The 26470-nt window shown below is 50.2% G+C and overlaps 12 protein-coding genes and 1 non-coding gene across 13 annotated transcripts; 6 read left to right on the forward strand and 7 right to left on the reverse strand.

Annotated features, from left to right (window-relative positions):
* Window positions 1-430: 430 nt before the first annotated feature.
* On the reverse strand, window positions 431-1456 carry K460DRAFT_365146 (uncharacterized protein). Its single transcript, XM_040933128.1, has one exon. It carries the CDS (start codon window positions 1284-1286, stop codon window positions 684-686), a length of 603 nt encoding a protein of 200 aa, XP_040791818.1. The 5' UTR covers window positions 1287-1456; the 3' UTR covers window positions 431-683.
* Window positions 1457-3326: 1870 nt separating this feature from the next.
* Window positions 3327-3423, forward strand: K460DRAFT_t25. Its single transcript has one exon. It is a non-coding gene; the product is annotated as a tRNA-Val (tRNA).
* Window positions 3424-3647: 224 nt separating this feature from the next.
* Window positions 3648-5456, reverse strand: K460DRAFT_394123 (uncharacterized protein; the record flags this gene model as incomplete). The annotated part of the gene is made up of 4 exons (XM_040935974.1): window positions 5272-5456; window positions 4719-5028; window positions 3806-4486; window positions 3648-3668 (listed from the first exon to the last, which is right to left on the reverse strand). Exons 1-4 carry the CDS (start codon window positions 5337-5339, stop codon window positions 3648-3650), a joined length of 1080 nt encoding a protein of 359 aa, XP_040791819.1. The 5' UTR covers window positions 5340-5456.
* Window positions 5457-6180: 724 nt separating this feature from the next.
* Window positions 6181-6672, forward strand: K460DRAFT_404495 (uncharacterized protein; the record flags this gene model as incomplete). Its single annotated transcript, XM_040936735.1, has 1 exon — window positions 6181-6672. One exon carries the CDS (start codon window positions 6181-6183, stop codon window positions 6670-6672), a length of 492 nt encoding a protein of 163 aa, XP_040791820.1.
* A 396-nt stretch (window positions 6673-7068) lies between these two features.
* Window positions 7069-7515, forward strand: K460DRAFT_404496 (uncharacterized protein; the record flags this gene model as incomplete). The annotated part of the gene is made up of 1 exon (XM_040936736.1): window positions 7069-7515. The coding sequence occupies one exon, from the start codon at window positions 7069-7071 to the stop codon at window positions 7513-7515; it is 447 nt and encodes a 148-aa protein (XP_040791821.1).
* A 473-nt stretch (window positions 7516-7988) lies between these two features.
* On the reverse strand, window positions 7989-8510 carry K460DRAFT_280079 (uncharacterized protein; the record flags this gene model as incomplete). The annotated part of the gene is made up of 2 exons (XM_040928378.1): window positions 7989-8152; window positions 8204-8510. The coding sequence occupies 2 exons, from the start codon at window positions 8508-8510 to the stop codon at window positions 7989-7991; spliced, it is 471 nt and encodes a 156-aa protein (XP_040791822.1).
* A 1224-nt stretch (window positions 8511-9734) lies between these two features.
* K460DRAFT_365149 (uncharacterized protein) lies at window positions 9735-10464 on the reverse strand (the record flags this gene model as incomplete). The annotated part of the gene is made up of 1 exon (XM_040933129.1): window positions 9735-10464. A coding segment is annotated over exon 1 (407 nt), but the record flags the coding sequence as incomplete, so codon positions are not given.
* Window positions 10463-11727, reverse strand: K460DRAFT_394126 (uncharacterized protein; the record flags this gene model as incomplete). Its single annotated transcript, XM_040935975.1, has 3 exons — window positions 10463-11035; window positions 11087-11595; window positions 11643-11727. 3 exons carry the CDS (start codon window positions 11725-11727, stop codon window positions 10643-10645), a joined length of 987 nt encoding a protein of 328 aa, XP_040791824.1. The 3' UTR covers window positions 10463-10642.
* Window positions 11728-12246: 519 nt separating this feature from the next.
* K460DRAFT_305206 (MFS general substrate transporter) lies at window positions 12247-14453 on the reverse strand. Its single transcript, XM_040929999.1, has 4 exons — window positions 14033-14453; window positions 13704-13979; window positions 13282-13651; window positions 12247-13232 (listed from the first exon to the last, which is right to left on the reverse strand). Exons 1-4 carry the CDS (start codon window positions 14208-14210, stop codon window positions 12611-12613), a joined length of 1446 nt encoding a protein of 481 aa, XP_040791825.1. The 5' UTR covers window positions 14211-14453; the 3' UTR covers window positions 12247-12610.
* A 1118-nt stretch (window positions 14454-15571) lies between these two features.
* K460DRAFT_394128 (Metallo-hydrolase/oxidoreductase) lies at window positions 15572-16860 on the forward strand (the record flags this gene model as incomplete). The annotated part of the gene is made up of 1 exon (XM_040935976.1): window positions 15572-16860. The coding sequence occupies one exon, from the start codon at window positions 15572-15574 to the stop codon at window positions 16733-16735; it is 1164 nt and encodes a 387-aa protein (XP_040791826.1). The 3' UTR covers window positions 16736-16860.
* A 1631-nt stretch (window positions 16861-18491) lies between these two features.
* K460DRAFT_385126 (cytochrome P450) lies at window positions 18492-22776 on the forward strand. Its single transcript, XM_040935529.1, has 8 exons — window positions 18492-18863; window positions 18926-19046; window positions 19099-20139; window positions 20213-20369; window positions 21342-21605; window positions 21673-22175; window positions 22242-22309; window positions 22371-22776. The coding sequence occupies exons 1-8, from the start codon at window positions 18614-18616 to the stop codon at window positions 22751-22753; spliced, it is 2787 nt and encodes a 928-aa protein (XP_040791827.1). The 5' UTR covers window positions 18492-18613; the 3' UTR covers window positions 22754-22776.
* Window positions 22777-23018: 242 nt separating this feature from the next.
* Window positions 23019-23299, forward strand: K460DRAFT_365155 (uncharacterized protein). Its single transcript, XM_040933130.1, has 2 exons — window positions 23019-23130; window positions 23176-23299. The coding sequence occupies exons 1-2, from the start codon at window positions 23031-23033 to the stop codon at window positions 23262-23264; spliced, it is 189 nt and encodes a 62-aa protein (XP_040791828.1). The 5' UTR covers window positions 23019-23030; the 3' UTR covers window positions 23265-23299.
* Window positions 23300-23782: 483 nt separating this feature from the next.
* Window positions 23783-25232, reverse strand: K460DRAFT_404504 (Bicupin, oxalate decarboxylase/oxidase; the record flags this gene model as incomplete). The annotated part of the gene is made up of 5 exons (XM_040936737.1): window positions 23783-23988; window positions 24041-24161; window positions 24214-24762; window positions 24813-25048; window positions 25103-25232. The coding sequence occupies 5 exons, from the start codon at window positions 25230-25232 to the stop codon at window positions 23783-23785; spliced, it is 1242 nt and encodes a 413-aa protein (XP_040791829.1).
* Window positions 25233-26470: the final 1238 nt, after the last annotated feature.

Here is a 26470-nt window from a genome sequence, read left to right on the forward strand (position 1 = left end):
TATAAGTGATCACCTGAGCAAGACGAAGGACTGTACATGTATACATCTACAATAATCGCACCTGCACGAAAATATCTGTATATGTCGTTGTAATGATTCGTTGTTTCAGTGTCATATCCCTCGCGAAAACCTTCCGCACCATCAGCAGCTCGCTTCTCCTACCCCTGCTCATGCAGTTCCGCGTTTCAGACCCCGCGATTCTCCTGAAGCTTTGCCAAGAGCTTTAAGACATCGCTGAGACCTCACTGAGACTTGGCTGCAGCTTGAACGGAGTGGAATTTGAACGTCACTCTAGGTCTGGGAGATCTACGCCGAGGATTATGCGGCTTTCGCGGATTCTGTTGTCATGATAATGCGAAGGACAGTATTGCAATACCTTTTCGATGAACGAAGATGCAGGTTGTATCGTGCAGGAGCGGAAAAAATTGATCACGTAGTTGTTTATTGGATTCTAATTTCCTCCTAGTGGCCGAGCATAAATCTTACAGCGCCATTATCTCGAACTCCATATCTTCCGGTCCGCTTTGCGCAGGATCCTGCCGATGTTCGCTGACAGAAAAGCGCACTCAATGAAATCCCAATATGTCATCTAACACCAGTCCTCGTTCGATTGTCCCTTTGCGCATGTCCGTGTACAATCGTAGGTTACAAATATTTGCTCCAATTCTTTCATGGTACATCTCTCAAACTTCGGTGATAGCGACCAGGGTCATCTTCGGCGCCTCGTCCTCGGTAACGACCTCGCCGCGCTTTTCCTTCTCGCCTGAGCCAGCAGCAGCTGAGCCCTTGGGGACGTTGACACCGGGGTTGACGAGAATGCCGATTCCAGCGTTCTCGGTACCGAGCTCAACCTTGGGGGCATCCTTCAAAGCTTCACGGGCATAACCAAGAGCCTTTTCGAAGCCCGCGAGGTCGCGCTTAATCCATTCCATAGCGGCTTCGACGGCAACCATCTTAGGTTCAGCAGGGGCGCGCTTTCCGAGAAGCTGATCGAGAGCTCGGCGGAGATTCGGGGCACGTTTTGCTGGCGCTGGTTCAGCTGGTCGTTCTTGATTTTGCTCAGCTCGCGCTGGCTGACCTGGTTGCCGAGCTTGGCCTTCGCCGTTGCCGTTCCGTGCAGCGCCCGAGGCGAGGGTGGCCATCAGCTCAGAGGCTGACTCTGTTGACCCTAGTGAGATTTCACCATCACCGACTACCAAGGCAGGGGAGTAGGCGCCGAGGTTGATGTTAAGCGGGACGGCAGCAACGGTTGCGACGAGCGCAAAGAGGACGTGTTGTGGTAGCATCTTGTCGGGCTTAGGTAGAATAAGTTTGTCGATTAGATGATTGAATAGTAGGACCGCAGAAAAATAAATCCAATGAATGAATACGTGATCTTCTTTCGAATGAAATAAGTGATAGAAGTCGGCCGGCGACGAAGAACTGATTAGTAAATCGGTGAAGAATTGAAGTGAGTGGCCGGACTGGAGATCCAAGAAAGTGGACTCATAATCTTCTTATAGCACTCACGCATGCATCAGTACCCATGACATCGCGGGTCAACCATCGTGGCCCCGCCAAGCTAAGCCCGCTGTTTTAAGTAGGCTTGAAACTTCTTTGAAGCCGCGCCAAGAGGACGCAAGCATAGCATGGCAGACATGGCAGAATCTGGCTTTTCGAAGCTCTTTGCCAAGCTACTCCCGCTTTCTGATGTTGGCTCGAAACTTTCGTGACGCGAGGCCAAGAGGTACCAAGCGTGGTATACGATGCTCGACGCGCACGAAGATGCAAGGACTTGCTACACGATGTGGGTCAGTGGCCGTCCTGGAGCCTATCCATGGTCAGTGCTTGGGAGGCAATGACCAGTTCTCGATGGACAGGCCGTATTTTCGCTCATAGAAATCTCTGGGGAGCAAGTTCACGCCGAGAAAGCGTACAGGAAGTTATCGCTCAAGCACATGTACGTGTGCATAAGCGAGTATAGGGGGAGCTGATAGTGCATCCAGGAGGAGCTCTCATGAACGTGTGCATTCCCGGGTCTTTTGCGGTCTTTCATAGACCAAACTCAATTCTAGGTCAATCACATATGTTTCTGAAGGCTCAAGCCTGCAGATTCCCCATGCGACTAGCATCGCCAAGTACAAGGAGGTCCAGCGACATGTCGGCCTAAGTGATCGTCCAGCTCGGAAGCATCGATCGCCGCTCCCTCAGGCACGCCTGCATGATTAGGCAAGGCAATATCTCTTGGCGGTGTTTCTCCACAGCGTTCGTCGCTGGGCAGGGTACTATCCTCGGCGCATGGAGCTTCGACTGGAGAAGCCTCGGCCGCAACAATTAGCGCATCACTTAAGTAGACTTGTGAATGCTTAAGCGGAGCGGACGACTAGGGTGGCGGCTTAAGAAACAATATGCAAGGTTTGAGATGGGTCTGAATTTAGGCTTTCAGGCATGGAACTGGCTTAGTGCGCCCATTTTGGTCAAGCACTCCAACAAAGGTGCGACAACCTAAATCTTGGCCGAAGGTAGATCGCTAGATCTGCGCACTGTCCGAATGCAAGCTAGATCAAACGCCTTGGCTTTTAGTGTGGTGCTTCTTCTGAGTGGTTGGAATGCACGCGGGAGGCTGACGCGGGCGTCTTGTTGACAGTTTCATCGGGTAGCCGTCGAATCTGAGACTGCGTAGCGTCAGCAATACATTTGCATTTTGCACGAAAAGGGGAGAGCGATAGCAAGGGGCGTGTTACAGGTGTCTAGCGAGGAACTAACGCGAAGCTCCTGTTATTACAGTGCAGTAAGTATGTCGTCGTGAGGAGGCGGGGAGAAGACACCGGCGCTTGACCTACCCGGTGTTCGTCCAATCCGCATTGGCGGCGGTGAGATTCGATGGCCTTGACGTTGAATGGCATACTGAAAGAGGCCGATGAATTACAGCCCGGTCGCCTTAGAAGATACGCAGGTCAGCTCTTTTCTTGCGCTTGATATCGACACGCCCATAGAAACTGCCAATTCGATGTTACTCATATCGCCCAGCAATACCAAGCCCTGCCAACAATACCGTTCATCTGGCAACTCTTAGGAAGCATTGACGTGGAGAAAGACCCACGGCCCAGCTGCCTCCCCGCAAGATCCGCTTTTATCTACCATGTTGTTGTTCGTCTTAGCAGATGAGCTTGTTGCACGAAGTCCTGGCAGGGGTTATGCAGGCATTCCGACGCGCCCCACCACAACCACCAACACAAAATCGCACACACTTAGATCTAGATCAGATGTACTGATGAAGATTGAGAGTCTGGCGTTTGGTTACTATATTATATTTTCATGTTGAAAAAATCTCATCAATCAACCACGGCTCGGTGGTGTAGTTGGTTATCACGTCAGTCTAACAAGGTTCGAACTCTTGAATCCGTACACTGAAGGTCCCGAGTTCAAGCCTCGGCTGAGTCATTCTTTTTACAGCTATCTACTCTCTTTTTGCTTGTCGTTGTGGTGTAAAGAAGGCCTGCGTCGTGAAAATTTTGCATCGCGGTGGGCTAGCGTGGGTGGCCGAGAAAATTTGTTCCCCGCACTCGTCCCACTACCTCTTCTAGTGGTAACAAACCAACTATATTACTATGTCCGTAGGCTCTAGATATTGTTTATTAGACAAGGATAGAGGTCCTAATAAATTTTTAGGAGACTTTGTTAAACTCCTAGGAGTTTGATACATTTATGTTAAATTAGAGAATACTAAGAGTTATAATAGGTATTCATCATCACTCCCACTGGTTCTCGTAAGAGGATTTCTAAAGCGCCTACGCCCTAGTTGAGCTATCGCTGAGTTTCGTACAACAGTCCACCCATTTCTAAACATAATCCAGCTGACAGTCAGCGCACCATCACGACAGGCAGCACAAAACATATTCCACACTGCCTGCCACGTTGTAGAACCCGTGTTATTGCGATGAGTCTTGAACAGCTCCCAAGCCACGGATGGTCCAATGCTCTTAGGGGCAGTAATCTGCTCGGAGATTCCGTACCCAGAGTGCTGCCATGAATTGAGCTCGCCTCCCTCAATTAGGTCCGTAAAAACCGAAAGACCACTTCCAGAACCCAGTCCAAGTTCATGTACCAGAGCCTGATGCTTCGATGTGAAGCGCCATCTTCTTGAAGATGCAGGCTCGGCGAACTCTACAATCCAACTGGAAGATGTATCGCCAAGTCCACCAGTGAAAGTCCCATCGAAGTGCGGGTGGATCAAAAGTCTGTTGGATGCTAGCAAAGTGTCGTTGTCGAGACCATAAACCTCGAGCATAGGTTTCCCGTCCTTGTAGAGAACACCCGACGGATACACAATGCGACCAGCGATTCTTGATACGGGTATACACAATGAGAAAGCATACGGGCCAATGATGGCGCGCATATTGCGCCAGCTGTCAAGAAGTGTGAACCAGTCAAACGCAGCAAAGTCGTGAAAATGTCCTCCCGTACCGGCGAATTTCAGTCGGCTCCCTTGTACCTTGAGGTCTACCTTGGCATGCGCAACAGGAATAGCTTCGACAAAATGGAAGTGCGGAGCAAGCCGTGTCTGTGCTGACTTTGAAGGTCACGATGTCCCGTCTGCATAGCGGGCTGGCGTAAAGGACTGAAGTTCAACCTTTCCTTGTACGGTCGGCGTATCGAAAGCTACCGTCGCAGCTCGCATGTTTGCCGAAACCCATCAAGAAATTGAACCTTTTTTTCGACTTCCGTAGCCCTTTTACCTCCCCACAGCAGTCGCGGATGCGAGATTCAGACGCAAAATCTGACATTGCGTGGCGAGTTCCGTTGGCAAAGACGAACATCATCTCAAATGGGATAACGCCGAATCCAAATGGCTTATACGAGGGATCTCGCCCGAGTGAGACGATGAAAGCATCACCGGCTTCGGAAACGGCTTCAAAGTACCACTTTTCGATGGCAGTATCGTTCACACCGGAGAACTTAGATCTTTCGAAAGAACGGTAAGGGTTTTGCGAACACCAGATGGGGGATTTGACGGTTTGGTAGGCGCCGACTGTTTTCGTAAAACAACTTTCATGGCATCCGGGGTGTCGCTATGTTCGAAAACATATTGCCATAGAAAGGCTGTAGGTATGAGAGCGATAAGAATAATAAGGGGTCACATATCGTCGGAATTCTCTTTGGTTGTTGTTTCGACCCAGAGGGGTTGTGCAGAGATGTATGTTTGAAAAGACTACCGTACATTGGTCGGCCTCGGAAAATTATTACGGATTGCAAGTCGAACACCCGAGTGCTGGGCAACATTCCACTCACATTGACTCGACTTCGAATGACTGAAATAGAAGCAGGAACTCCAGAGCCTCCCAGAAGAGCAATATCATGGCCCCATCTTCCAGACTTTCATCGCCTATAAACCTCCTTCGGTGGATAAAACCAATTTTTTTGATTGTGACGTTGTCAATTAAGAATACGAAGTCGGTCAGACAGCGTAAGACAGCATGCTGTCCATCACCGATGAGCCGGATGGCGCGACTGAGATCATATTTCAGTTGAGGGAGAGTTTTTACTCAGTGAAGGATGCGGCAACACTCCTCGAAACCTACCTGTGGCTACTGGATCAGTTCACTTCCCAGCCGAGCGCTGCCGTGGTAGCTTTTCTTTACTGAGCCCGGCGGCGGCAGAGGACGTGGTCCGCATTGGCGAAGGTAAGTGAGCTTCTCGTTCCCGCATCATGTATACAGTCTTTGGATTAGTAGATCAATATCATGGTTATTTTACACACTTGCTCCTCTGCCCATCGTCATGGAACTTACCAGTACCGCACAGGCCCTTCATTCATTTCGAGCTGGGCTGCGCCAATCTCGCAACAGATTCAGCAGATAGTCAATCTACACGGTGATGACCCAGCCGTGATAGTCTCGGGAACTACATACTCGTATCGAGCCTTGAATTCGAGAGTCAGTACTCTGGTCGGACGGATGACCGACTTGAATGTCATGGCGAGCTCTATTGTTGCTGTGTACCAAGAATCTGTGTTTGAGTGGCTCACCTCTACAATTACGGTACTCAGAATAGGGGCAGTGTACATGCCATTAGATGTCCGGACGCCAGTGAGCCGACTCACTACCATGGTCAAGGAAGCCAGGCCGTTCATTGTTCTAGTTCATGCGCCAAATCTACGTCTCGGCCAGTCTCTTTCTTTACACACACGAAGTGTTCTCGATGTCACCACAACTTCGCTCACTATTCTCAAAGGACCGCGGTCCGCCTAATGCTGAAGAGTATCTGCAGACTCTTCTCCAAGAATGCTCACTCCCGGTGTATATGCGACCAGCCCTAATTTTGCCAATTGATAGGATGCCGGTAAGCCAAAACTTCAAGCTGGATCGGGCCGCCCTTGGACAGCTTCCGCTGCCAAAGGCTTCCGTTCCAAACGACGAAAATGACGACTTGACAACTCTGGAACGTCGAATGAAGAACATTTGGCATAAGGTACTTCCTCCAACTGCTATGGATGCGCATGTCATCACTGCGACCTCGGACTTCTTCCATGTGGGAGGTAACTCGATGCTCATGGCGCATTTACAGAAAGAGATAGTGCAGAGCTTCGGCGACAACATTCCCTGGTCCAAATCTTTGAAAATAGTACACTCGCGGAAATGGCCATCCTTTGCGGGAGTCAGGTGCATGATGAAAAATCTTTCACGTTCATAGACTGGGAGGTCGAGACTGCTGTGACAGCGGAAATTCTCCTCCCAAGAAGCTCTGCAGCTGGCATAACGCCGCGAGAAGGCAGACCCAAAACCATCATCCTCACGGGCTCAACGGGTGTTTTTGGGACGAAACATACTCCAAAAGCTCCTTGAAGACCCAATGATCGACATGATTCACTGCCTGGCTGTTCGACGAGACTCCAGTAACATATCCTTGCTCCCCTCATCAACAAAGATACGGGTACATGAAGGTGACCTATCGTAGCCTCACTTCAATCTGCCCGAACAGGCATTGGGCTTACGATTCTCACAATCCGAGGCCATAATTCACAACGCCGCCGATATCTCGTTCATGAAAAGCTATCAAAATATACGTCCCATAAATTTCAGGGCCATCATGACCCCTGCACACCTCGTACAAGGCCATCGCATTACATTCCACTACGTTTCGACTTCCGGCGTGGCACATTTGAGCGGTCTCACTGAGTTTTCCGAGGTCTCAGCCGCTGCTAAAGCCCCGCCAACCGACGGTTCAGACGGATATGTGGCATCCAAATGGGCGAGCGAAGTATTCCTTGAGAAGCTGCACATTGCCACTGGTCTTCCAATATGGACCCATCGGCCATCGAGCATCATGGGCGACAATGTGGCACCGACCGACCTCATGGGCAGCTTATTCACGTACAGTCTGAAACTGCACGCTGTGCCCGTTCTTCGTGGTTTTGACAATGCCAACGCGGGCGGGTTCGCGGATCTCATAGATGTGGACAATGTTGCGACTGGCATTCTGAAGCACGTGAGTACCAACCGGGCCATAGAAGGAGGGCCAACATCGGCGAGATGATCATCCCTATGCAAGCACTAGTAGGAGATGAAAAGAATGAGATGGAGCAAGGACTAGGGCTGGAGCGTTTGTCTCTAAAAGAGTGGGTAAGCAGGGCAAAGGCGATGGGGATGCAGGAGCTTGTTGCGGAGCTATTGACCGGCGCAGAGGAGGGGTTAAGGCAGAAGTCGCAACAGCTTACGAACTTTATGCTGTATCCAATGCTACTGAAAGCTTAGTAATGTTGTTATAAGAGCTTTGAGAAAGAGGCGTTAGTAGCAAATCTTTCCATAAGAAAGTCACTCTCAATTAACATGAAGAAATGTGAAGTATCTTTGGTAAACATATGATACCCTGGAGACCATTGCCCCTGTCAAGGCCATTCGTATGAACATGACAAGTTCTATTCGTTGCATATGTATAGCACATGCTGGGTATAGCGTATAAAGAATCTAAGGTGATCTTTAGGGCAGCACGATGCCCTTTTCCAGTCATCACTTCGTGCAAGAGGCTGCGGCACCCTTCTTTTCATCCGCGTTTCCATTTGCATTTGCGTTGCCGTTGGCATTAGCGTTCGCGTTTGCATTCCCGTTACCACCCGCCTGCGCATTTCCTGTCGCGGCGGCTGTGCTAGCCTGGATGGTCGCGTCGCATTGGTCTGTACCCTTCGTTAGCTTATCACCCGTGCCACTCTCAAGGACGTGCATACCTTTCTGTGTTGAGCATGCGCCGACGCTCAAAGTAGCATCACCACCGTTGGCTGCGTTGGCACAGGCATTGAACTGCTGATCACAACTCCTCTGTAGCGCAGCGCCGATTTTGACAAAAGTATCACCCTTCACTTTAAATGGGCGTTTGGCATCTCCAGTATTTTCTACGGGTGTCGCCTCAATGCCACCAAGTGCATCCCCGAATGTCTGAAGATTCCCTCCCGCTTGGCGGCTGACATAGGGCGAGAGAGTGGGCGCGCTGAGAGCGGCGGCAATGAAAGAGGCGGTGATAAGTGTGGACTTCATTTTGACGGGTCGGGATCTCGTAATGCTTAAGCTGATATCGTATGGGTATGTACGTCGTAGTGGGTTGAAAGAGTGATTAACAAAAGAGTGACCAGACTCGAAAGAATGTAAGATGCCGAAGCAGAAAGAACGATAGACTGAGCGAAAGGCAAAGTAAAGATGCGCGTGGATAGCACTGGTCAGGCCAGCGTTGCCCGAATACTTATACGTGAACATCATGTTCACCGCCATGGTTGGCGTGCTGCGGCGAATGGTAAAGCTGGCGCATCCTATACGCCTCCGTCCTCCCTCTCCATCACGAAAACCATCCTGAGACTTTTGATAGCTGCCAGAACCGCCGATGGGGCTCCTGAGCCCCTTTCATATTCCTCAAGGATCCTGGTTAGCAACCAAGGCTATAGTTCTTCAGTGGCTAAGCTTCTCGAAAACGGGCGCGTTGGATGCGATGAGCGAATCAGATGATGTGAAGGCACATTGAAAGGAAACAAATAGACTCCGTTAACTGTCAGATCGCAGTTTTGGGGAGTACGCGCATACGTTTTGAAGATGCATGACGTTTCGGGTTGTGCGATGTCCGGGTTCTTGGGCGCATCGCGTCGACTCATGAGAGAATGCAGGACTTTAGAATTGCCAGCAAATGAATCTATGTGTATGAGCTAATGAAGAGACAGTTTATTTGATGGGTGACATGAAGTTTGAACATTGCAGTATACCTATATATATTTTCGTTGTCCTGCGCGTTGGAATTCGGGGTAGTTCGCAAAATTGTACATTCGAGCAGATCCCTGCAGCGATCATACACAGTCTGATGCACATTGTGAAAGAGCATCAAAGTCGTCATAATGCCTTCAGAATCCCACCAATACGCTTCTAGGATGCAGCGGCTTGTCCTCAGGCAGAGGCCTTCGCGAGCGCTCATCAGATGCATAAGAGGATGCCCTGAGAAACTACGTCGAACAATCGCCTGGGTAGCAGCTCGAAGCGACATCAAAATGACAGGACTAGGAGCTAGTAACAGGGGTCTTGAAGCATACGGAAAAACTCGAAAAGCTCTTTACTTTGAGTATTTGAACGAGATAAGAGTTGGTTCTAGGAAGCATGTTCGGCGGAGTGATGGAGGACAGAGACGCGGTGCGGAACTTTGGAGCGAAGTCGGACCGTGCACGAAACCCCACCCCTCCACCTAACCAGCCATCGCGTCACCCCTTCACAACGCAAACAACCTCAATCTCATACAGCAACTTCTCATGCGCCAAACTCTCAACTCCCAAAAGCGCACTCGGCGGCGGCGGAGAATCCCCCAGCCACTCCAAATACCTCTTGTTCCTCTCTGGATCCTGCCCTTTCCCTCCCTCCCCTCCCTTCAACAACCCCACAACATACTGTCTAGTTTGCACAACGTCTTTCCTCGTTGCGCCTACCAATTCAAGGCATTTGTCCACGTTCGCAAACGCGAGACTGCATTGCTCGCCCAGGGTAGGCGGGATCGTATGAGTAGTGGTGTCGTAGCCGACCTGGCCTGCGATAGAGACCAGAGTGTGTGTTGAAGATATTGGTACGCGTGAAATCTGAGAGTACGATGGCGAGATAGGGTCGTGTTCGGGTGGGTTGAAGTTCTGCGGCTCAGCCATAGTCACGGTGCGATATAGTTGTTCTGCTATGCGTCAAATCTGGAGTAAGGAGTATCGAAAATGTAGGTCCCTTGTTTGCTTATATATTTTCGTTGATATAAGACAGTTGCTAGATCCTACCCCGCATCTGCTATTAGATCACAAATGCAGATTGCCGCCAATTGGCAAGTGGTGGGGTGGCTAAGGAGGGGTACGGTGACGCCTAATGCTGAGGCTGGTCTCCAAGACTGCGAGGTGCAGTCATCCAGTTAAAGTTTGATGAGTTTGGAACGCGGCTAGCGGATATACACGCAAAAATAAGATAGAATCAGTTTTCTTATGCCCTAATATGTTCCATACTGAGAAGCCCAGTTGTGAGACTATATTCACCAGAGCTGTTGCCCAGCTCACATGGGTTCCCCGATCAGATGCACCCATGAGCTCCTCTCCAAAATCATCTCTCCCGTTCTCATCTATCGACTCCATTACCTGGCCATTGAAGATGCAGCTTGCACGTTCCAATCATCCCTGGTTCGGAAGAAATCGGTTGCAGTCCCACCAGTAGTTCGGAAGGAAGCACCACTTCTCTACACAGTTGACGCGCGGGACAACATCATTTGCCGACACACCGTAGGCGTTGGCCATTTTCGTTTTGATCTTGTCGTTAAAGAATGAGGCGACTTTATCCCTTGACGCTTCACAATTCATACCTCCTTCATCCGTCTTTCCGTTGAACCATACGCTGGCAATAAACGAGGTCGCATTGTTGCTAGAGTCGCCTTCTACGGGGAAAGCTACCATGACTTGCGTAGGAACGTTGCACATAGTTGTAGCTCTGCTACCCGAGAAATCCTTAACGTAACAATTTTCATCTATTTCTGACATGGTCTTGTAGATGCCTGCGACCATGTCATACTTTACATCATTAGCATCACCGCTTGGAAATCTACTTCTGTCTGCACTCACCGTTGCCAAATCGAGATTCGTTTTGTCTGGGCTGTGATGGACAGCCCTATATGTGATAGTCAGGTGAGCGTTGGTACTGTAACTGAATCCATCGCTGTACACGATATTCTTGACCTTGCAAGAAAGCCCGTCGAAAGGCTTTTCCTCGAGGCATGTAATGAAGCCATCACTTATCGCACAAAGGGATCGGAAGCAATCATAGAGTACGTCCCACAGGCGCTGTTTACGCAGCGTGCCGACGTGTTGCATCTCCCCAACCTGCATGCGAATATCTGCGATGTATTTTTTCCCATCTGTTCCGTCTCCGACCGCAGGTGAGGTCGAATTGGCAAATGGTGCGGTCCTGTTATCGAATGAAGCCGCGATATTGGCAAATATTGCAGATTCATCCGGCTCTTCAGCGCCGTAGGGTTCGGCGAGATCCTCGAGAGTACCTGTAGCGCCAGATGGAGGGGGAGGGTTTCGAATCACGACATAGTTGTCTTCCCAATATGCACCAGGTGGCAACTCTGCTTGAGGTCAGACAGCTACTTGAAGAGTTCAAAAAGCGACATACCGATGTCGCAGCGCGTGAGCTTTCCTGGAGCAGCAAGCGCTATTGCCGTAATAGCAGCCACGAGGAAGAAGAAGGTGCACTTCATCGTTGGTGTTCGTCTCGGTAGTCTGGTCAAAGACAGTCGAAGTTGAATGCTACAGTCCGACTGAGTGAGGCAAAGGTCGTTGCAGACGCAGATGCAGGTAGCTAAGCAGGTAGCAGCGGTGAAAGCACGGGTGAGAGTGGGGGTGAGACAGCGGGATTAAGTGGGCAGCAAGCGGTAAGGGTGCGGGAATACTATCAACAAAAACATGTAGCGAAAGCAGTCACTGCCGTGTGTTGGGAAGGAGCCGTGACGTCAGAGCGTAGACAAGGAAAGCACAGCAGCTAAACAATCGAGACTATTGCATAGAATTTTTCTCTCTCTTATTATATTCTCTTATTCAATGTGTCCACCATATGCACAGCTATACTCATGTTGTATCGAATTAAAGAATGGAAATAGACTCGAAGTTGACAAATACTAATTTCGTATGCGACAGGAAGAACTGGACATTATGACAAAGTAAAGTCAAGAATGGGTGACGGTAATAAAAGAAGGAAGGTGGGAACTTAATGTCAGAGTCTGGCGTTTGGAGATTTCTGCTTGATGACCTGGTTGAGGACGTTGAACTTGATGAGAAGGGTAAACGCGTCTAACAATGATCGTTGAACTGGAAATGGGTGTGAGATATGATAGAAGACTAAGCTAGAATGGCGAGGAACTCATCGATGGCATGTACCGCTCAAAGCAGCCTACTCCACACTATCGCGTTGTTACTCGCACTCATATAGGGTTAGTTGAGGCGGACTGATATGCGTATAGCCAATCTGAATTTCATCTCGCCAAAGTCGTGTCTCTGTATGCATTAACGATCCTCTCTATGTACTCATTGATTATCACCCTAAGCCTTTAGCAGTCTTTACCCAACCCCTCATTTAGTCGCTGATTAGTACTGGTACCTGAACTCTTTCTGGTCATCCTCTCCACCAAACTCCGTCCTCTTCTTGTCCAGTTTCTGGTTATGCTTCCACAACAGGCCTACATAGACCAAGCAGAAAACCGCTCCTGCAACGGTTATGCCCAAGCCCGTTCTGAACGCCGTAGGGTACAGTGGCGCCTCCTTCTTGATGAACACGTTACTCGCTACGAAATTGGCGCAATTGCCAATGCCGAGGATAATCGCCGTTCCCACTGCAATACTCGGTCGTCCACGCAGATTGTTCGTCAACCAGCTCGTCGTCATCGTCATTTGAATAAATGTCCCCGCACTCATGCAGAAAAGACTGAAGTATCTCACAGCTGCGCTGATGCCGCGGCCTTCCGAATACGCGATGTTGATGATCCACCCTACGAGAACGCAAAGGATGCCAAAGAGGATGAACGGGAACCGCCACCCGGTGCGGCCGGAGATGAAGGCGGCGGCGATTTGGAATACCATGCCGGTGATCCAGATTGGAATGGACATTGCTTGTGCACGGGCTCGTTTCCAGCCTAGCTCGGTGAGAATGGTGGGGATGAAGGAGGACATGGAGGCGGCGGTCATGTCGCAGCAGAAGAACATGAGGGTGCTGGACAAAGTCAGTCTTCTGCGAATTGCTAGAATAGTATAGAACTTACGGGAACAAGATCCTGTAGTCACAGATGGTCTTGAGCCAATTCACGCTCTTGATGTCAAGCTTTTGGTCACCCTTGTCTTCTCTTAGCGTCTTGAGCAAGTGTTCCTTCTCTGACGCGGTTAGGACTTTAGTTCTCTCAGGAAAATCTGGTACAAGGATGAAAACAAGGAAAGAGACAGCAATGGTAAGGATTCCCTCAAGGATAAAGATCCACCTCCATCCCTCCTTCCCTTGGACTCCATCCATGTTGCGGATGCCGAACGCTAAAAGACCGCTGATACACGGGCCTAGGACACCGAAAGTGAAGAACATGGCAAATCTGAGCGCTGCCTGGGCGCGGGTATAGTACTCAGCCATGAGCAGAGCAGCTCCTATATCGTGATTAATCCATATGAGCGATGTCAATCCCTAAGCATTACTTACCTGCGGGCAATGTTGCTTCGAAGATACCCATCAAGAAGCGCAATGCAAGCAGCCCACCGTAAGACGCAGTAAGTCCTTGACACATGGCAGCAACTCCAAGAATGAGCATATTGCAGCCAAGGAAGATGTTGGGTCGCACACGGGGCATGCTCATGATCATGTTGCTAGGTATTTCGACCAGGACGAAGGGCACGTAGAAAATCCAGAGTGCCGTGTTGTAGCCATTTAATGGCATGTGTAAGCTCTTCTCGAACCCCTCGATTCTGGCATTTGCGACTACGAAATGTGAGTCCCAGTTCGTGATGCGAAGACAGTGTAGTTCGACTCACTATTCGTCCGGTCCAGGAACAAGATGGTGTATGTACATCCTAGAATCGGTATCAAGCGCAAATCGAGCTTGAGCGTGTAGTTGAGCGGTGTTGCGGCCAGTTCGGCGGCGCCATGGTCGCTGCTCCCACTACTTTTCGCTGTAGTCTCCGCAACAACAACCTTCTCTTTGCTTTGCATTGTGACAATGTCGCAAGTAGAGGTAGCAAACGAGTGGCGCTTGCGCTGCGCTCGACCTAAGTGACGGACCGGCCCTTTGGCGGCTGGCGGCGGCAACGCAAATACTACGGTGTCGTGGAGAAAGTGGACCAAGTGGAGGCCAAGTAGAAGCCGGCTGATCAGTTATGTAACGAAGTCGCGATCCCTAAGTGGTGCGTTCAAGCAGCACGTTCCAAGCATCCTTCGCTCTGATAAATAGCCATCGAACCCCCCAACCTGGGCGCTGCGCAGTACTGATAGCAACTGCGGATCAATCGGCAACGTCCAATCCAAGCGACGGGCTACCTGCCAATTTCGTGACTGCAATCGCCACCTTTATCCAGCTACCGATACGAGAACGAGTGGTCAGGTGTGGACAGCGGGTCGTGCATGGCGACTTTTGCTCCTGTCGCGATTACTGTAGCTATCATTCTAGCGTCGACGAGATGCAACGCGTCGGTCAAGGGAGCTTCGCGGATTTGTTCGTAAAGCCTAATGGTGAACCGCAGACTTCGTGAGGTCCGCTATGTACCTAATTTGACTAACCTCGAACAAGCCGCGCGGTTTCTTCATTTCCGCAACCAAGATCTGCACGGCCATTGCCGTCTACGGGGCAACTTTCTTTCTTGTCTCACGCACAAACAGCACACACGGCTGCAGCCAGCGTGTTACGGGCACAGCAGAGAAGCAGTCAAATCCCCAATTGTCAGTATTTCCGACCGGATGCATCCGCTAGCTTCCCCGACGAGCGAACCGCTGCTGGCTCTTTGTTCCTGCACGTGTAGAATGCGGGACAGGCCGACGGCATTCCGTGTCGTGCTGGGCCAAGCGGGAGTCGTTAATAAAGACACCGCATGTTGGTGCCACATTCCCACCGCTGCGTCGAATGGGGAGGCAGGCCTTCGTCGAAACCTTGCGAATCCCACGCGCGCGTATCGCGCATTATTAGGAACCTGCTTTGACATCAGGAAATTTGACCGCTGCCCATACTCTCAGTTCAAGCTAGCGATGTAGATGGAGCACAAGTCTCTCCCTCTTCACCAGAAATAAGCACCGCTTTGGAAGATGTAATATTGGCCCTCCCTGGCATTCCTTTTGCCAGGGTTGTTGACTACAGAGTGCGACATAATCCTCCAGAACCAAGAAATGGGTTACTCCTCAATTGCCCGGCACAGCATGGCTCGGATACTGACCAACAGGGCATTACATCTCTAGGTATGATCCCTTTAGCTGAATATAGCTTGAGTGATATGCATTTCCGGGTTCTCAATTATCTAGTCTCAACAACAACTCCACCATCTGTACTACCCTGTTCATATTGTAGAATCAAGACCTCGCTCAAGATGGCAAACCTCAACATTCCGCCTTCAAACTCTGTAGTCCGCTTGCGAGCCATAGATGCAGAAACGCAAATGTGCGTCTCCTCAAAAGGCTTCATCCAACCAACTCTCCGGGGTTTCGAGATTCTTAATCTCACATCCATAACATTCCTCGTCGAGCACCCGCAGTTGCACAAGAAAGTTCTCTTCGACTGCGGTGCACGAAAGGACTTTGAGAATTTCTCGCCACGAATAAAAGAGCGCCTGAACCTAAACGTAAAAGGATTGAGAATCGAAAAAGACGTGCATGACATTGTGCAAGAAGCAGGGGTCCCGTTGGACGAGCTCGATGCTATGATTTGGTCACACTGGCATTGGGATCACCATGGGGCGCCAGAGAAGTATCCTCAACACGTCGAAGTCGTGGTGGGACAAGGTTTCAAGGAGAACTTCATGCCCGGCTACCCAACTCTACCCAACGCTATCTTCCTCGATGCGAACTTCGAAGGTCGCGCGGTCCGCGAGATCAATTTCTCGGACGAATTCAAGATTGGCAACTTTAGAGCACACGACTACTTTGGCGATGGCAGCTTCTATCTACTCGATACGCCAGGCCACGCGATAGGGCACATGTGCGGCCTTGCTCGCACTACACCAGCAACGTTTGTATTTTTAGGCGGAGACATATGTCATTTTGGTGGAAGCTTCCGGCCTTCATCCAAGATAGCACTCCCAAACCAGGTACCAAATGAACATCTAGACAGCCATCTACCCCACCCTTGTCCCTGCTCCATGTTCACGGAAGTACATCCCGCTGGCTCATCATCCCCAGCTTCGCAAACCTCTCCGTTCTTCGAAGTAACCTCCTTCGCCCAATCAGCGTATCTCAACCGCGAAGAAGCAGCGCGCAGCATCAGGGAGCTTCAGCGTTTCGATGAACACCCTGATATCTTGGTGTGTATAGCGCACGATCCTACACTAATCAAGGTCCTGCCGTTCTTGAACAATCAGCCAGAGAAAGATCTAAAAGATTGGAAGGAGAGGGGTTTAAAGCAGAAAGCGCAGTGGGGATGGCTGAATGAGCTACCCCGGAATGGGAAGCCGGGGCGGGAGATGTATGTCGAGGGTGTGTGGAAGGAGGGAGAGATGGTCGAGGACTTTACGAAGCTGAAGGCTACAATATACTAGGCCTGCAAAATACTCGAGCAGTTTTCGCTGGTCATTGAGCAACACAGTAGAGGCGATAACAATATACATAGCATAGTCATCTATATTTTTGCTTAATATACATCGGGGAGAGACGTTGTAGAGCCTATCTAAAAGTCAAAGAATGGAATGTAGTCTCGTTGTTCTCATAGATACTGACTACCATGACCTCTTACATGTTTGGAGACGAACTCACGAGCTTAGACTCACCAAGATACTACCCGTGAGACTTCAGCCTAGAATTTGTGGCGTTTATAGTGTCTGCGAACCCACTTCCGTAGAGCGACAAAAATCTCCGCACTCAAAGTTTATTCATCCCGAGACTAACACTGGCACAATGTCCAGTCCTCGGGAACTTCTTTTTGAAGGTAAAGCCAACGCTAGCGAGAGGGATTATACAACGTAGTAGGAGAAAGCAGTATCAAACCACCTAGGGTATAAGAGCCTGCTAAGTTTACGACGATTTTTCATGGGTTGAGCGAGCAATGAAGCTAGAATTCGCAATATACGCCGGCCAGCCAACCTTGCGCAACACCTACGTTTTACAGGGTTGACTATGACGAAGGCGTGTTTACTGACTATGGCTTCGTCTTGTCCAATGATGATCTGCTGGATGACCAGAACGACGAGTAGCTTGAAGATCTAGTACTGCTCCAGAGCGCTGAAACTCTCCTTTTCCGCTAGCGTTATAAAAATTTATTCGAACTCCCGGTTAGCGAGCCTCAGATGATAAGGTGCCCGAATGAGGATCAAAAAGATCTTTGCGCCGGTTCTTATAATTGTGAAAGATGCAGGGGCACCGAAAGGGACATGGGCAATGTAGTCGCAGCAGGATCCTAGCAGAGCATTGCCTTGAACGCAGACGGACTACATCTTGAAGGTCAGGGGATGCTACGCTGGTTGGACGGGTCAAGTAGCCGGTAAGTGGATTGCAGCTCTACCTTTCGCAACTGCCGGTTGTGCTGCTGAAAATTAGCATCGCATTGTGCCTAGTTGGGCTCGGGAGCGTGATCTGGGCGTGGGCAGCAAGAACTTCAATAAGTGGGATGATACCAAAACACGCAAGCTTTGAAGCAATCCTCTCAGGAGACATCGCTTGTCGACGACTGTGGTATCCCCTTGAGGTTTTAGCTATTCGCCTTCAGCCTAGCGAATAAGGGGGAAAGCCAGCCGCGCAATGAGGCATTCAGACCAATTGAGGACCTTGAATTTGGGTGGGCCACATGTGGCGGACGGCTGGAACTTTTAGGGAACGCAGTATGCCGTTCATTGGCGATCATACCTACACCAAAAAGACGGTGTGGCCTTCTAAGGTATTCTACGCGACAGAATCTGGTGCTGCGTTTAGCGAGCTGCCACTTCCAAGGGCAGAATCCAGCGCGGGTCACCTTCAAGGGTTATAAAGACGTCTCACTGGCTGAAATGGATGAACTCTGAAGTCCTGCAGGTCGACCGAAATTTGCGATGAGTAATGCAATTCATGAACGGCGCGCAGCATGTTGACAGTTGCACTATTGCGGCTAATGCAGAGATCCGAGCGCCACGCTAATGACAAGGCTTGGCGTCACTAGCGCAACTGACACGAGTCGTCATTCTAGCCACACACAATTCGTCGATCACGGAACACCGCTGTTTTTAGGACGGCCCGTCCTCCCTTTCCGCGGCGTTTCAATAGAGTCGGTTTAGCGTGGACCGTAGTAGGTGGATCACACTCGGTCTAGAGGGTCTTCCACGCCGATACTTCACCATTTTTGCGTCGAGTCCCGGCAGCGCTATCCTCTGCGTTGTACACGTAAAGATGGCGGAGGTATTCATCTACGCCGATGAGAGAGTTTCTTTTTACTCCCGTCGCACTACATTATGGGAACTCAAGACGTACCGTTGACGCGGGACACATCTTTCCACACAGCATACTATGTCCTGGTGCTCATCAGCGCATGGGTGGCCTTCAAAGTTCTGCAGGCATTGTACAATGTCTCTCCCCTTCATCCGTTGAGCCACATTCCTGGACCGAGAATTGCAGCGGCAACATACTTGCTCGAGTTTTACTACGATGTCGTGAAATTTGGTTGTTATACGAAGGAGATCAAGAAGATGCACGAGCAATATGGTGAGCAGGCGAGGGCATTCATTACACTCGGGGTCTAGACTAACGACCAACTTATTTTTTAGGTCCCATTGTTCGAATCAACCCCAACGAGGTACATTGCAGTGATATCAGCTTCGCGGATGAGATCTATGCTGTTGGTGGCCGGAAGCGCGACAAGCCTCTACACCAGATTAATGGTTCAGCGTACGTTTCTTTTACAGTTCGAACAAAAGTATGTCCGCTAAAACACGTTTAGTCTTGGACAAGCTGGCTTTGGAACAGTTGATCATGACATTCATCGTCTGAGGCGCGTCCCACTCGCCAAATTCTTCTCTCGGGCAATGATCGCGCGGCTCGAACCTGAGGTCCATGGGTTGGTGCAAAAACTTTGTGACAAATTACTCGCGCAGTCAGGCGATAACGAGGCTTTCGACATCGCCATGGCATACAGCTGCTTCACGTCTGACGCAATCTCCAGCTACAGCTTCGGCGAAAGTTTCGGTTTTCTCGACCAGAAAGGATGGTATCCGAACTTTCGTGCCCCGACTGCGTCCATTCTCCGACCGGTTTTCATCTTCCGTTTTTTCCCTTGGACGAAGGCCAGCGCTGGATTGGGCAAAGTTTTTGTCGACTATGTTCCCAAGGATATTGCATTGCTTATTCGCACCCTTCAAATCGACCTGCCTGCTAAAGTTATCAAAGCCAAAGCAGATATCGACGCTGGTATAACGTATGATCGACCTACTATTTTCGCCTCGCTCTTGCAATCTGAACTGGAACTTTCTGATAAGGAAACACATCGCTTAGCTGATGAAGCGGCCGCAGTAGTTGGGGCGGGAACGGAAACCACTAGCTGGGCCTTGTCTGTCATGACGTACCATCTCCTAACAAAGCCGGATATCCTCGCAAAGTTGACACGAGAGCTGAAGGCTGTCGTGGAGGACCCAAAACAGCTTCCAGCATGGCCCGTCCTTGAAACCCTACCGTACCTTGGAGCCGTGATCCAAGAGGGCCTGAGATTGTCCTACGGCGTCTCTAGTCGTACTGCCCGCATACCGACTGAAGAGAACCTGCTCTACCGAGGAGAATGGAACAAAAAGCCAGTCGAACACGTTATTCCCCAAGGCTATGCTGTCGGAATGTCGGCCTTCATTACGCACCACGACCACCGAGCATTTCCTGACTCCTACGCTTTTATTCCTGAACGATGGCTGGACGAGGACGGTCATCGCAGGAAAGATGTCGAGCGCAGCATGTTGGCCTTCTCGAAGGGAAGTCGCTCTTGCTTAGGCATGAAGTAAGTAGTTCTACCCTCAACAGGAATTACCTTTGCAACATGTTCGACTCTTGCTAACACCATTTCGCGACAGTCTTGCCTTGTGTGAGCTTCATCTTTGTCTTACAGCATTGGTACTTCGCGTTATACCACAGATGCGCCTCTCTGATACGACTGATGAGGATCTTGCATACGACCATGACATGTTCATCCCGATGACGAAGGAAAATAGGGGTGTGCGAGTTATCATCGTCTGACGTAACGTGTTTCATAATTCTTCTGTCCAGGTATGAACACGCGTGTTTGCCGTTAAGTAGAACCCGCATGGACGGCATGTGTTAGTCCTAGGGTGCGTTCCTCCGTCGTTCGCTAGAAGATATCCCTGTAAACCGTGCCGGTGTGAAGATGCTTGTTGCGTTGAATCTAAATAGAAAGGCCAAACAGACTCCGAATTGATGTAATATTCTCGTCCAAATCGGAGGCACTGCACACTCCTGTATGCGCGGTAGACAACCCTCACGACCGTTTTCAAAGGATTAAGGCGTTGATGTTTCGTGATGCCACATCGGTCCGAATCAACTTGCATGGGTAGCACATGTCAAAACAAGGATACTAGTCGCCGAAAAAGTCCCGCACGCTAGCAATGCCACACCATCAAATCTCCGCGGCTACAGGTTGCCGAGAAGTGGACGTTGCATCTGATAGCTTTGTGAGATTTTTACATCAACATCAGCCCAATGTCTCCTGAGTCTTGGGTTATAGCAACAAACCGTTCTCAGTCGGCGGATGCCTCACTGAGTAAGGTGCATACCTAACGAGGCAGCGCTAAAGTAGGGTCCCACTCGCTATCATATAGGTAACTGTGCTGCAACCGATGACATGAACCCGGTAGCCACGCTTCGGGAGAGCGTTGCCGGTAGCCTAGAGCAAAAGTATTCCTGACGGCAGGGATACCGACACTAAGCGTCCCGCACAAGACCATTAATGCATTTTATCGACATTCTGGACTTCTCCATAGATGGTTCCGCGGCTGTCAGGCCCACCGGCTAAGGCGTAGAAGCCAAAGATCAACGCAAAATTCTACTAATACATGGAAGTTGCAACTATTATCCCACTCTTAAGTTACACCCCCGGACTAGTGATAGCCAACAGGTGGTCCTGGGGCATTGGGGCGCCTCTCAACCCTTTTATATTACTACTTGCTTACATCCTTCTGTTGCTAGGCGTGGCGAACATTTAACTCAGGCCCATGGACATCGTATACTGAGATCGCATGCCCACAGCTACCCGTCTCATCATCCACAGCAATGTCCACCACGGTCAATCCTAATGAGAGGATCATCCCTCTGGATGGCTTACCTCTTGCGATCCTCGCAATTTCGTGTGTATTCTGGGTTCTCTCGGTCATCACCGTGTCGATGAGAGCTTATACACGCATTTCCAAAGCCATCTTTGGATTAGACGATGCTTTCATGGTCGCAGGTACTGTAAGTATACCATTCCGCAATTCCGCCTAACGCTGCAAGTGGGCCATCTGACAATCTGTGATATTAGATCGTCTACACTGCCGCCACCGGCCTTGCCATATACGCCCTCCTCGTCGGTCTGGGAAGGCTCGAGGCCGACCTCAACGCATGGCAACGGAGCGAAGCCATGAAATACTACATTATATGGATCTTGACATATGTTCTCGCACTGGCGGTTGTAAAATCTTCTATCTGGATTACCATCCTGCGCATTGCGTCGACCAAGATAAACCTACGCGTCACCGTTTACGTACTATTGGGAATCACCTGGGCATCATTCTGCATCACTTTTATCGGCACACTCTTGTATTGTCGCCCGGTTAGAACCATATGGACGCCTCTACTAGTACTCACGGGGAAAGGCTCATGTGCACCCGTGGGAACCTTCGTCATCATTGGCCATGTCGCTACGGTCTCTACGATCGTGACAGATCTAGCATTGGTGGTCGTGCCCGCGATTATTCTGTGGAACACGCAGATGAAAAAGCAGCAAAAGCTACAAGCGTTCGGACTGCTATCGTTCGCCTCGGTGTAAGTCTTTGTCACTAACATTCACCAACTATCATTACACGGACCGGGCAGCTTACATGCAATCAGGGCGTCGATTATCACTATGGTTCGTATACCTTACATCAACAGATTCGAGGGAATGACGAACCTACAATGTAAGTATTGAAACTACTGCCCGCATATTGTCGAACATTAATTACTAACTATTTGCGATAGTCTGGGTCGCCCACATCATGCTCTGTTCAAACGTCGAAACAGGAATCGGATGCGTCGCCTCCTCCGTACCCTCTCTCCGCCACTTCTTCCGCGGTGAAACCAGCGGGGGTAGTTCTGGGCCAAGCAACAAGAGAAGCACACCAGGTCCAAGTAGGGACTTCTTCACCATTGGTAGTCAGCCGCGACTCACCCCTGCGGATGGCGGCTTCAGCCTGTCAACCGTACGCCATGGACGAGAGGAAAATTGGGAGCCGCTGCACGACGGAGCATCGGATCAAAGCGACACACCTATCGATCCGAAGGGGTTATATAAGAAACAGACGTATGCGGTGGACATTGAGATGAAGCATTTGGATGAGGAAAGGCAGGCACGTGGTCGGTAGATTGATCGAAATCAAGAGTATCTCTATAGACATTTTGGACCGCAGCGCTTGCAGTGATTCCAACGTGAGCAAGTTTTTGAGTGACGGACTTGCGCGCAGGCGCTGTAATCCGTGACCATATGTGGCAAGGGGAGCGGCCTCGTATCCCCGAAACCGGCCCGATGACAGGCGTCATCCCCGCCATCTTATTCCAACACCAGTGCCCAGGTGCGTGGAATAGTCTGATCCAGGCAAGCCACTTCTCGAACTAATCAATGCTTAAACCAGTGATCGCGACATGGGCTGGAATTTGCGACATGTTCAGTCAAAGCCTACCTTGGCGACCTATCCGGTCCTTTTCACTGCGTCCTCGGGAGGTGTGGCGCTCTGCATCAACCGTAAGCTTTAGTGGCTCGCCCAATTGTTCTTGTTAACATGCATAGCCTTACTAGTTATGTCTTTTACGGTATTAGAGCTACTAGCTGCTACACTCTTTCCTTACAATAGGATACGAATACAAAACCTTTCCTAGCGCGTTGAATCCTGTTCATGGTGCGACATTCATTGGCACAGATTTCCCTCTCATATCACTTCTTGATACCCTGCCAACATGTTGCCAACACTCATATACGATCCTGCTCCGAGCTGAAAGAAGTAATATCAGGACCTGTCTTTTTCGAGTAGCCCTCTGTTGTTGAGGGAGAAACGCCGGAAGCTCACCAATGGCGCTCGGGTCACTGGGGCCGGTCAAATACAGAGAGGCGTTGTGAGAGATTATTGATCAATTAACATAATAATGTATCAAGCGCGAGTGTCAAGTCAAGGTAAACTATGCTCTACTACCCTATGTCGCTCACAGCTAAATTAAAAGCAGATATTGTTAGGCGAAACTATGGCGTCAACACAGCATCGAACACAAGATTTTGGAGAATTAACATTAATATTAATGCGATGCTAAAGAGAGCAAAATGAGGCAACGAGGCCTGATTTTGCGTCAAGTTATCTATGCGAGCATAGCGCGCCTTCTCTCACAGCTGACACGTAGTCATCTTAGTTCTTGCGACCGTGGACGATCACTTGCTTCTCCTTCTTCAGACCTTGGACAACGTCGATGGGGATCTTGAGAACATCAGCTACAATGTCCGCAGGCGTAAGAGCCAGCCACTGGGTCAACGAAACGTCAGCAACGCGCTCCGCCTTGTAGATCTCGATGAAGGTTAGGTTCTGCGTCTCCGAAGTGTTCTCGATGTAGTGGCCTACTACAAGTCAGCGAGATGTCAAGTTGCGAGGGGAAGAAGGGTCCCTTACCCGAGTTGTCAGGGAAGACGGCAGTGTCACCGGGCTTGAAGTTGAATGTTCGCGAGTTGCTGTTGCCGGTGAAGACGGTAGCGCGAGCCTCACCTTCATGGAAATACAGCCATTCCTCGGACTTCATCGAGTCAGCTAACAGCTCAAGCGAGGGTAGTAACAGGATAACTCACGGTGGGATGCCAATGCAGTTCCCTCACACCCTTGGGTTCGATGACAACGTATGTAGAAGCAATAGTCTTCGCAATTGGGAAGTTGGTCGAGTCGATCTTCCACCACTGGCCAGCACCACCGGGCGCAGGCTCAGGAGCATGCTGGAAAGTGCGGTAGACGTATGATGCATCACCCGTAAGTTCGCCTCCACCACCACTGATGGTCCTGAACTTAGATCCCTGACCAGTGGTGCTGTTCTGTATGTATGGGTTCTTCTCTGGAAGCTTGTCGAATACTGACTCTGGCAGACCAAAGCTCTTTGCAAGGATAGACTTTGGAGTCTTCGCGAGCCAATCGTCTAGGTTGAAGGTAGTGCCAGCCCTGTCAAAGTCTCCATCGTCGAAGGCGAGAAGGTATTCGTTCTCGTCGTCAAGCCCTTGAACGGTATGGGCCTGGCCCTTGGGGAAGTACCAGATGTCTCCAAAACCTAGCTCCGTGACCTGGTGGCGACCCTTCTCGTCCACGGCAGAGACTAAAACACGACCGAAGAGCACTTGGCCCCATTCAGCCTATCCTGTTAGCGAACTGGATCCAATAACTCTATTGAGTATCGACATACCACACGATGCCAGTGCAATTCGCGAATCGCACCCTTCTTCAAATGTTGCTGGGCCGCTGCGATATCGTGGCTTGCTGGAAGATCATTGTCCACCTGCTCTCGAACCCAGCCGCCAGGATAGATCCTAGTCTTCGAATCGCCGAAACGCCACTTCAGGTTGGGTACGGTGCCGGAGTCGGTACCTTGCTCGCCCAAGTTCGATGGGTTAGCAATGTCAATCTGACGGTCGGTACCACCTGCAGCACATGGTCAGCGATGTTACAAAAGACTCTAATTCGAAGGCTCTATACCCAGGATAGGAGCGCCTTTGCCTTTGCCATCAATTGGTTGTCCCTTATTGAACTGAGACTCCCGCTTGATGACAGCAGCGAGGGATGACGACGCGAACAGGACACTGGCGGCAAGTGTTTGCAGCTTCATGGTGCAGGCAGGATAGAATGAATGACTGAGAGGTAAGTCGAAAACCTTGCTATGAAGGCCGAAGACTGGATGCTAGTCTTATGTATGTTTATTGTGTGCTGACCCTAATCCGGCCAATTGCATCTCCCCTCATTTCCTGCGAGCTCTCGCGTGCTCACGAGGCGCGTGCGCGAATACAACAACAAGAACACGAAATCTGAACAGGGGAGTAGTTGAGCCGATCACTAGCATTGCATCTCTTTCTGGAACAGATTCGCGCAAACACTGGGGATCGATAGTGGACTCCAGTCCAAGCACACCTGCACTCCCTAACCTGCAGAACCGATCTACCGGATTGCAAGATGATGATGGTCGTCGCAGCCGTGCTCGGTGGATTCTGTCGTCTTAGTTGTCCCACGTTCGCAAACATTGGACACAATGTCGCGATGCTTGGCTCAATTGTGTGGGTGACGCTGATCCGGCCCTGAACGGGTGCGCTAGCATGGGTTCATGGGCTATGCCGATGATGAAATTCGCAGATCAAATCACCAAAACCCCAGATTGCCCAGATGGGCTCACGGACATCTCGAGAGCCCTGTCTGATGCGGGGGACGATGTTCAGGTGTGTCGTCGCCAACATGGTGGTCCATAATGGCTGACTTATTCTAAGGTCACAACGGTCTATCACAGCACAGGGCGTGGAGACGCTCTCCAATATCGTCCTAAAGACAGGAACTGGAGAACACAACATTTGGAATACGGAACCCGGATGCTGCTCAGATTGCAGATCCGCCCACATTATCCGCACGTGGCTCACCAGGTCGCCGTCTGTCACTCGCAAGGGCCATTCTGACTTGGCCGTACCTTGTTGCTCGCAAGATCCCAATCTAACGAACAGACTGGTGTGCCCCTGCAGTGGAGGCAACATGTTCGGCGATCCTTTCAAAATTCCAAGCGCCTGTCTCAAAGGTTACTAAGGCGTAGATCAATCGGCCTCATGTGCTCAGCTTCTGCATGTCGGCTTCACTTCTGGTGTAAGCACGCCTTGCACATGGCTCTAATAAGGTTAGCTCTTTGAGAAAAACTAAGCTACGTCTGTTTTCAGGAGATCAATCGGCGTTCATTATCACGTACTAACGCCATCTGCCGTATACACATAACTCAAAACGTGCCTTTGGCGACGATCTTCATACCACGGGTGCCTTTGAAGTCCTTGATCCAAGCACTCCACTAGGATTTGAGAGCTTGAAATTCTTGGA

This window comes from Cucurbitaria berberidis (assembly GCF_010015615.1).
Source record: "Cucurbitaria berberidis CBS 394.84 unplaced genomic scaffold K460scaffold_2, whole genome shotgun sequence".
Classification (NCBI taxonomy): Eukaryota; Fungi; Ascomycota; class Dothideomycetes; order Pleosporales; family Cucurbitariaceae; genus Cucurbitaria; species Cucurbitaria berberidis.

Bases quoted from the DNA above. Each gene is read 5' to 3' on its own strand.
- K460DRAFT_365146 (XM_040933128.1), bottom strand. From the start codon at position 1,286: ATGCTACCACAACACGTCCTCTTTGCGCTCGTCGCAACCGTTGCTGCC.
- K460DRAFT_305206 (XM_040929999.1), bottom strand. From the start codon at position 14,210: ATGCAAAGCAAAGAGAAGGTTGTTGTTGCGGAGACTACAGCGAAAAGT. The intron at 13,980-14,032 runs GTGAGTCGAACT...CACATTTCGTAG, and splicing joins GTTCCTGGACCGGACGAATA to TCGCAAATGCCAGAATCGAG. The intron at 13,652-13,703 runs GTAAGTAATGCT...ATCACGATATAG, and splicing joins CGAAGCAACATTGCCCGCAG to GAGCTGCTCTGCTCATGGCT.
- K460DRAFT_385126 (XM_040935529.1), top strand. From the start codon at position 18,614: ATGGGAACTCAAGACGTACCGTTGACGCGGGACACATCTTTCCACACA. The intron at 21,606-21,672 runs GTAAGTATACCA...CTGTGATATTAG, and splicing joins CTTTCATGGTCGCAGGTACT to ATCGTCTACACTGCCGCCAC. The intron at 22,310-22,370 runs GTAAGTATTGAA...TATTTGCGATAG, and splicing joins GGGAATGACGAACCTACAAT to TCTGGGTCGCCCACATCATG.
- K460DRAFT_365155 (XM_040933130.1), top strand. From the start codon at position 23,031: ATGGGCTGGAATTTGCGACATGTTCAGTCAAAGCCTACCTTGGCGACC. The intron at 23,131-23,175 runs GTAAGCTTTAGT...TAACATGCATAG, and splicing joins TGTGGCGCTCTGCATCAACC to CCTTACTAGTTATGTCTTTT.